The 10,051-nt window shown below is 37.8% G+C and overlaps 1 protein-coding gene across 1 annotated transcript in view; it reads left to right on the plus strand.

Annotated features, from left to right (window-relative positions):
• The window catches only part of CHSY3 (chondroitin sulfate synthase 3), a gene marked incomplete at its 5' end in the record, with an annotated part of 332,244 nt that overhangs the window by 7,269 nt on the left and 314,924 nt on the right, over nt 1-10,051 (plus strand). Inside the window, one exon of the mRNA XM_019517289.1 lies at nt 2,118-2,401. Coding sequence (XP_019372834.1) covers nt 2,118-2,401 — 284 coding nt within the window. The remainder of the gene's footprint in view (nt 1-2,117; nt 2,402-10,051) is intronic.

Raw genomic sequence — 10,051 nt, forward strand, 5'->3', positions numbered from 1 at the left:
AACAAAGCCCTGGTTGGGATGGTCCTGCTTTGAGCAGGGGTTGGACTACATGACCTCCTGAGGTCCCTTCTAACCCTTGTTTTCTATGATTCTTTAAGAAGTAGCCAGGTGTGTCTATCTCTGGCCTCTGAGGTGCTGCGGGTTTAAGGCAACTCCCCGGTTCCCAAGCTTGGCTCTCCTGGTGGTTAGAAGCAATGTGTATTTATTTGCGCAAGCTACTGTGGCTGGAGCTGGAATCAAGTGATACAAGGAAGGGAGTTGGCTGCCCCCAAAGCTTTTAGTGATATTAGTATGCAGGAACTGAGGCTTTTCTCTTGGAAATCAATAATTTTGATTGTGGTAAGCGCAGCCAGGAGGATGTGCTGGAAATTATACTTCAGGGTCAACCAATTCCTCTGTCTCAAATAGGCATTTTATTTAGTTTGTTTTTTTTTTTCAAAGGGTGTACTGTGAGCCTCTGAGAGTTCACAAGCTCCCTTGAAGAGGTTTTCTTGCTGCAGTCTGGTCTCTGATTTTTGGTCGAAGGAAAGAACCCTGCCAAATTCTGCCACTTGCAGAGTTTAGGATGGACACTAGGGGAGAGGTTAACACCAGGCTTGTGGGAATTCAGTTATGCTTTTTTCAGTGTTGTGCATTTCTGCTTCTCGCATGGCTCAGCTGTGCAGCCTAAGGGTGGCAGTCCGTCCTCATCTTACCCCTTTGCATCCGAGTACTGCTGCTCACAAAGCACATACTAGAGCCCTGGCATGTATAGGCACCGCAACATATAGTAATCAGCCAGATTTTAAAGATTTTAATTTTAGCTTCCTCACTCTTTTTAAACATGGTTAAAACTTATCGGTTGGTCCTTGCAGGCAGGGAAATTGGTACTGTCTCCTTTATCATGCAAAGGCTTCCTTTCAAGCTGTTGTCGTGGTCTGCAAGGTATCTCTGAAAAACACTAGCATGTTTTTATTCAAGATTTACTGTGCCACTGGAAAATGGCCTTTTGCTATCTTCCTTTTTCAAAATACACGAGCACATGAGTATTTTGATGATAAAGAATGATTTGCCATCAATAGATTATGAATATTATCAGTGCAATGGTTCTACTTGCAGTGAGTGCTAAAGATATGAGAAACAGCAACTTGCCTTTTTGAGGCATCTTATTAATTTTTGTCATTTGGTTTGCTTTTAAAATGGTCTGATGGACTAATTTGCTTCCTTAAAAATAATCCAGTTGTCCGTGTGTATATTTAGTTACAGTAATATAGAAAAGAAACAAGTTTTTTTTTATACTTTATAATGTGGAAGTGAGCTATATATAGATATATCTATATCTATATATATCTAAAGGAGTGGTTGTCAGACTAAACATAAATGCAACATTTAAACTTCAATAAAGTGTTCAATAACAGACTATTCAAAAATAGTGAAGAAGGGGTCCAGTGGAAAAGTTTATATAGACTTAACTCTTGCTGTGTGGCTGTCTCTCAGAGCAGGTGACTGAATGCTGGTATTTGAAGTGTAAAAGAATTTTCTACAGGCACAGCTAAATTAGTGAACTGACATTGATCTCAGAATTTTGGGAAATGTAGCCACAATTTCAATTTCTGGCATTTTATTTCATTTAGGGTGATATTATGAAAAATTTAATTTAGCCTTGTTAGTTTACTGAGATGTTGGGTCAAATCACAATTTCTAAATTCTTCTCCCCCATCTCACTTTTGAAGATGGTTTACAAAAACAGAGTGATAATGGCAAAACATCCTAGCTGAGGCATAATTCTTGCTGGCAAATGGGACAAAATGGCAAAAACTATATTGATGCTCATTTCTCTGAAGCTATTTTGGGAAAGTGATGCAGATGAGTATACACCAAAGCTTTTGGCTATATAAAATGTCATAGTAATGTCAAGCTAGGGGAGTGACATATATTTGAATATACCTTATGTTATAAATTTTGTGTAAATGCAGCTTAAAGCATATTTAGTTGTGTTCTGGGGCACAAAGAACTACTTTAGACATTTATAGAAACTGTTTCAAAGCAGGTTTTTTCATTTAAAGACTATTTGGCCTGTGGAAAATTAGATATCTATTAGAACAGATGAAAAGAGAATGTTCTTTTTTTTTCCTTAGGGGAAAAATTGGAGGAGTTTCTTCGGTCACTAAACAGCAGTAAGCCTCTTTATTTGGGGCAAACTGGACTGGGAAACATTGAAGAACTTGGAAAACTGGGGCTTGAGCCTGGAGAGAATTTCTGCATGGGAGGGCCGGGAATGATCTTTAGTCGAGAAGTTCTCAGGAGAATGGTGCCACACATAGGTGAATGCCTTCAAGAGATGTACACCACACATGAGGATGTGGAAGTGGGCCGATGTGTCCGTCGGTTTGGTGGAACCCAATGCGTTTGGTCATATGAGGTAAGAAGCGATAGATAAACTTCTATGGCTTACATGTGCAGATTTCAACAGCAGAGCATAATTTAAACCAAGCAGATGCACCTAATCTGTTTCCCTTTATTTTGAAAGTATGTGTGTGAGAATATACATTTCTCACAATAAAAAGAGAAGAAAACATTCATAGAGGACCACAGGAAAACTTTCTGGTATATTTCTACCCATATATATTGCATGTTTTCAGGTAACAGACAACTGGACCTTATATCAGTAGGAAGATGTATCATAGGTCTGCCATGCCATATAATTCCTGATTAAAACACTGTATTTAAGGTTTACATATTTGAAGACACATCTGTTATGCAAACTAGAACTGTAGAAAAACCATGTACTGAGATTATACTTACTTTTTGCTGGACAATCACAAAACATTATATTCTTCTGCAACCCAGATTTTTCAAGTATGTCATGTACTTAGAATGGGGTAGTATTTGTTATTTTCTTAATGATTCAGGTATGCTTTTAACAAAGAGCTGTTTGTTGTCTGAGAAAGAAGTAGTAAATTAGTGTTTGATTAAAATTGAATTATGATAATGAATACAAGCAACGTAATAAGTCTCAGGAAATTGTTACTGTCTGAGGAGCAAACAATTTATACTATTCGATTAGGATTTTAGGTGCCATTAGTATCCTAACACTTTGGGTACAGTGCTGACATTGTTACAAAAATTCTGTTTGCACAGCTTCTTCACTGGAGATGGCGTGGGGTAGTAAGGTTATACTTGTAGGTAAAAATAGACTGTATACACTGACAGAAAGGGTAAGGGTGATAGTTGATGCAATGAATATGATTTTAGTTATTTTGACTGGTTCTTTTAATATTAATATATGCTTGCCCTTGTGGCACTACCTCATTAAACGGAAAAAAATCATTTAAATAGGCCACTGAAAGGGGTTCTATGCCATTAAGGACAAAAACTCAGCAAAGTAATTGGTTTTGTGCATTATTGTTTTTCAGAAAGGTCCAGGAAAAGGTGGTAGACATTCTCAAAATTGATTTGAAAGAGTACATTGGTTGTAAATATGAATGAAAGTATTTCTTAAGCAGTTTAAAACCTCTCTTTGCTAAAATATTACTTACACGTAGTGGGAGTCTTGTATTTAACCACACTATTAATAAACGTTTTGGAGATTTTTTTTTTTAATGACAAGGCATAACATTACAGTAGCTGAATAGAGAAAATGATGTGTGTCACACAGATGACTCTGAAAATTTTGATAGGACTATCTAAATACTTCTTTAAACACATACTTAATTGTTAGCTTGTATTCCTGCAGTCTTATCTTCTTGGGCTGTAACCAGGCAAAGTACTAGTGAAGTCAGTAAAGCAGTGGTTCTCAATTTTAGTAGACTCAAGGCACCCCACAGAAAATGCCAGCTTCCGGGTGTTACTCATTTCTTGACAACAAAAAAATGATGAGAGTAATTCTTTTGTTATGGGGAACTTGGAAAGACCACAACAGTTTAGAATATTTTTGATGCTATGCATTCCTGTTTGCACACCTAAGAGTGTTAATGTTGTACAATACCCTTAGAGGATCTTGCAGCACTCTGTTTGAGGGTGACTGCAGTAAAGCTTTATGGAAGCAAGAGGGTTGGATTGTCTAAACATGTTAGAATGTGGGATGGCTTCCTGAGCTTTACTATGATTTAATCAGAAGTTGTTTCCTTTCAGTTCATTCTTTGTCATCTTGGATATTTATCTTGAAAGTAACTGGAAAATTAGGAGTACCTTTAGGGCCCATAACACTAGTCTTTTTGGTTACAGTTTATTTTGTTATTGGACCCCTGGCACCATTGGATAAATGGACTAATGCTATAATTAAGGTTAATTTAGTTTCCTTTCTGCATGGGCACAGAAACAGACCTACTTGGGTTTCAGTGTTAGAGTCTTAAACCGTACAATCTTTGGTTTAGGAACCATGAGTTTTTACAGCATCCAGAATAATGGGGTCTTCTGTCCTGACTGCACCTTTTGGGAGCTAGTGTCATATCAAATAAAGAACAGAAATCTAGATGTTGGATGCCACACTGCTAACTGGTCAATTTTAAGACTGTCCTGATATTAGAAGATTCCTAAATGTCACTCCATGTACTTGAAAAACCTTTAAAGCAGATGTACAATTAAAACAAACTTTTTGAGAGAGATTATGTCAGCTGTGTATTATTAAGCTTACTAATATAACAGCTATACAGGAAGGAAGTAAAATAAGTAAAACAAACAAACAAAAACAAAGCCATATAACAAATCAAAATGCAGTCACTTTCAGAAAAAATATATTTAGATCTAATATGTCTATACTTCTATTTAGAGGCACTACAAAGTGGGCTGCAACTTTTACAAGATCCATTTTTTCTCTTTCCGTTTTAAAGAGTTGCTTAATGTGGTGACTTTAAATATAATCTTAAACCTTAAAAATGAAGCATTTAGAATCTGTCAATACACTGAACTTGACAGAGTGAATAAGTCTTGCGACATTCTACAGCTTTGCTATGAAGTGGAACCAGAGCCCTAATACACCACTTTCAGCAAAGTGATATATATTATGATAAGCCAAAGGATTCTTTGGTTAACTATGTGCTTTGGAATAGTTTCAGATCTTTAGTATGTCGCAGTTTGTTAAAGACATCCTGTTTAATAATGTTCCTGCACTGACAGCACCATTGAATGTACTTGTATCTATCCTGTGAGGTGACTTTATGAAAATGGATTGAATTGCTTTACCCCTTAGCATGCTTTTTCTTGACGGCAGTAGAGCAACAAGTTGCTTCACACATCTCAAGGAAGATTTGGGCCTTTCATACGTGTATACAACTTCAGGAGTAGGCAGTTCATACCCAACTTGCCTTTAAGAAAACCTGTTGTGCTTTGCTTGAGAGATTTGTGATGAATATTTCTTGGACTAAGTTTCAGATTTCTCTATGGAATGTCATTGTTCTGTTGGTTTTGCACATTTTGACATCCATCTACAATCTATCAGTGTAAATTGGGAGCAACTCCATTGAAATTGATGGAATTAAATTGGTATATGTCAGAGCAGATTTATGTCTTTTTCATTTTATTGTGAATTGGAATCTGTGCATCATACATAGAGTACCATTTATAGTTTGCATAATTAGCTTTATGAAACAGGTGTTCCTAGTTCACTGTACTGTAGCTTAGTTTTCAGTTTCTGCTCCCCTCTGCCCCCGCCCTTTCCCCCGGGTACTTTTTAGAGAAACAGGTGTTTCTAGTTCCATGTTCTCAATTTCTACTTTTTGTTTCTATGTAATATTTTTAAAGTCATATGTATATGTAGATTGCCTTTAGGAAGAGTCAGGGTGGTTATTCAGAGAAGATCTTACTTGACTATTATCTTAAAGGTTAAACACTAGAACTATGCTATGTGTTGAATGCCCAGTCTAACATAAATCAAATGGGTGGAATCACTCTTACCTATGTTTCTAATTAGGGCAAGATAAAAAACATGAATTCTATTAATAAAAAATGAAGTCTGGAAACCAGTTTTTAAATCGTTGGGAAGGGAAAAGGAACAAAAGACAGGAGTTGTCAAACATGCATATGGAGTCGCCTTTTGCTCAAATAGCTGGTATTTTATTGGTTAGCACAAGAGTTCATAGATGCTAGGGTTGGAAGGGACCTCAACAGATCATTGAGTCCAACCCCCTGCCTAGGCAGGAAAGAGTGATGACCCCAGCCAGATGCCTATCCAGCCTTCTCTTAAAGACTCCCAAGGTAGGGGAGAGCACCACCTCCCTTGGAAGCCCATTCCAAATTTTGGCCACCTATACCATGAAGAAGTTTTTTCTGATATCTAGCCTAAATCTGCTCTTTGTCAGTTTGTGACAGTTGTTCCTTGTTACCCCAAGAGGCACCCTGGTGAACAGACCATCTCTGATCCCTTGCTGCATCCCCCTAATGAATTTGTAGACAAAAATCTACATCCCACAAGTTGCATCCATCCCCCAAAGAGGTCCAATCTAGCATTGGGGATCGGTGGCATGGAGCTGTGCTGTGCTGCCCAAAATGCCCATCCCCTCTGCCACATTCTCGTCTGTTGCAGAGCCTGCTGCTCTGCCATGTCTCCATGTCTGTGCTTCCATCTTTGCAGTAGGACCAGGAATGTGCAATGAAAGTTTAAGTGCAGGCAGCTGGCCATTTTGGGGTGGAGGCAGGGGGGTGGAGACTTCCAGCCTGTACTGGCAAAAGGCTGCTGACTCCTGGGTTAGGGAATTTACCTGGGTTGTGAAGGATTCTAGATTCAGATATTGTTCTGCCAGATTTTAAACACAGCCACGAAGCAGGCTCCCACATCCTAGGTGCTAGTGTCCTAAATACTGGAAATAGTTAGCTTCTCTCAGTCTCCTCTGTTGGAGCCATTGTGCTACAAATAAATGTTTATTGGGTTACTGAGAGACATGGGACTTATGCAACACTTGCTTGGGATGTGGGATACCTACGTTTAGGTACCAACTCTCAGTCCCCTTCAGTAAATGCCTGTGGGAATCTGTTAAACCTTCTAATATATATTTTTTCATCTAAAACAAATATACAACTGCAAAAAGATTATTGTGACAGATTGACTTTTTGCGATGAAAAAGGCTTTAAAAATCATTTCTATCCTATTAATAATGTTTCTGATCATTTGTGTTAGCTGATCGTGAAAAAAATGTTTTGACAAATATGCTGATGACCCAATATTAAAATAATTTGTAATGTCAAATCATTTGTAATGTAACAGATCTGTTACAATTGGGTGATGCTGTTTTGTTTTCTATTGGCATTAAAAATTATTGTTGTTTTAAAAATTGAGATTAAAATGCAGAAACCCCCACAGGCTCCAGTTATTCCCTTTTTTAAAATGAAAGTTGAGAGTAGCTATGTTGTTAATGACTCATAATTCCCTAAACTTTTATGTCCAGGAAGGTTTATATTATTGAAGTAGTTAAAACAATCTAAATGTTGTGTTTTTGATTTACTATTTCAGTGTGACTATACTGGAGGTTTGCATAGGTAAAGTAATCTGATTACTTTGTGTTCCCTTTTCAAACTATAGTGCTTGTTTGTAATTTTTTTTTAAGTTGAGTATAAAGGACATAGCGCAATATTGTAAAGCACAAAGTAAAATGCAGGGCTTAAGCTATTCTGACAGCTAGCTCCAGCAGCAGTTGGGCAACAGTGGAGTGTAAATACTGGGTATTGGATAGGAAAGAGATGGAAAAGGGTGTTTTAGGAACTAAAAAGGGAGAAGTAGGGAAGATAGAAAGAAATATTAAGTATCAAAAAGTTCTATTTGGGTTAGTCAAAGCAATGATTCTAACATTAAGCTTTCCATTTCTTTATTTCAGAAGTAGGGCTAGAAGGGACCTCCATAGGTCATCTAGTCCAACCCCCTGCCTGATGCAGCATCATCCCTATCCAACCATCCTATACAAATTCACAGTCTAACATTTTAATAAACCCTGTTACGACACAAGACCTTAACCTGCTAAATGTAAAGCTGGGAGACCTTGGTAGCCATGTCCTGTCACTCCAGTGACATATTATGGTCCTTATGAGCTGCTCTCTCCCTCTTTAAAATGAATGCCTCAGATTTTTCATCTCAAAGATAGTATCTCTCATTTTTTTTATTTTCAACTTTATGTATGTACCCTAGGGAATGTGAAGTGGGATTTGTAGCATAATACACAATACAGGTTTCCCTTGCTTTATGAGGGTTATGTATGTGCGAATTCGCTCTTGTGTGATGACCCTTTTTATACCAAAAATTCATTATATATGAAGTTAATTCATTCTTACGCAATCAATGTGATGGAAACCCGCAGTCAGCTGCTTTGTGCAGTGCATTGTGGGAGTGATGCACACCAAAATATAGTCTCCTGTGTGGATGTGTGCTCCTGGCTCATTGTCTGTGACGTGTTTCTGTAGCTGCCATCTCCATTATGGTAACATTCACCACTAACCTGTGCTTGTATGTACTGTCTGCTGTTGGCGAGTACCAAAATTGTCTTGAAAAAGTGGTAGAAATGGGTCTGGGGGTCAGTACTGTTGAGGTCTTGACCATGTCCCTATTTGTTACATTGTAAAGTGGGTTCCCTTTATGTGAATACGAGTTATGCGCTGTTTTCCAGGAATGTATGTACAGCATAAAGCGAGGGAAACCTATAGTAGGATAGTCACAGGCATATTCAGTGAAGGCTGTTCTGTGAGGTTAGAGTTTGGATTTATTGTGGATTTTAAGGCTGCCTGCCAACTGGGTGCCCCAGCTTTTTCTCATGACTAACTGGTCCTTTCTTAAAGGAAAAAATGCCTTGTGTGTTTGCATGCTTTTTCAGACATGGGAATTCTCATTTAGTTGACCTCTGTCAGTATGTTGAAATGTAAAACGTAAGTGATGATGGAGGAAGTGGTTAGGGGAATCTGGGAGTAATGTTTTAACATCCAATGTGAGATGAAGTTGGGTAGCTTTATTTCAGGATGTTTTATTCTAGGAGATGAATATTCATGTCTTTTATTGAACTTTTGTAGAAGCTAATCTTAATGCTTTCATAGCTTGATGGTTTTTAAGATGTTTCTTCAGACCTTAGTCTATTGAGGACAAATAACAGAAAGATTTGCTTGAAAAATAATCTAGTCGTGAATTACCAAAGCATCAGAATAAGCATCTGAAAACGCTTGTAAGTCGATTTAAGAATAATTTGGTCTTTTTTTTTTAAAGTTGAGCAATTACAAATGGTCTTTGTGCGGCTTGTTTATTCTTTGTGTTGTTTTCCAAATAAATTTCCCTGTGACTTAATATTTTTCTTGTTTGTACTTGGCTTATAGACAGATCTTTGTTAGAAATGTATAAGTTCTTGAAGCATTGTTATCAAGTTAGTATAGCTGAGATCACATTTCTTTTAATGTCCAGAGTAGAAGAATACATGATCAGTGTCTGTAAAACCATAGTGCTCTATAGGACATTATTTAAGGTTCTTGTGATACACAGACTGCTGTACTAAAATTTATAACCATCGTGGGATCCCTCTTTACATTGGCTGTTGCCGTTTATCATGAAAAAGTCTTGACTTCTAATAATAGCTTTTGCAGAAAAGGAATTTTGGGGTGGGAGGTGGGAAAGTACTATTGGTGGCTGGTGCAGGGGTGGGCAAAGTGGTGGATCCGGCTAGCGGCTGGACTTCATTTCCCAGTAGCCCCTGCCTGCGTTGCTTTGACTGGTTTCCATGGAGACCCCAGGAGCGGCAGAGATGTGACAGCACAGGGCCAGGGTTTCTGTGGAGACCAGCCCAAGCAGCGTTGGCAGGGTGGGTGGCTGGGTGGAGAGCTGCATCAGGGCCGGGAGATTGTACCAGTGATTACGAATAATAGGACCTAAAACGTGTATATCTGATTTTCACATGGAAAGCAAGATATTTGAATGGGTATTAATTTTGTTCATGTAAAAAACCCAAAAAACCATGGGATAATTGTGTGTAAGTGAGGAGGAATTTATATGAGAAATAAAATGTCAAAAGGTCCTATCTTCTGTTCATGGTTTATGGGAATTTTCTAAAACTAGACAAGTATATTGGGTGTTCAGAGGACTGTTTTTTTTTTTTTTTTTTTTTTTTTT

The sequence above is a fragment of the Gavialis gangeticus genome, unplaced genomic scaffold (assembly GCF_001723915.1).
Source record: "Gavialis gangeticus isolate Ggan-Ray unplaced genomic scaffold, GavGan_comp1, whole genome shotgun sequence".
Lineage (NCBI taxonomy): Eukaryota > Metazoa > Chordata > Crocodylia > Gavialidae > Gavialis > Gavialis gangeticus.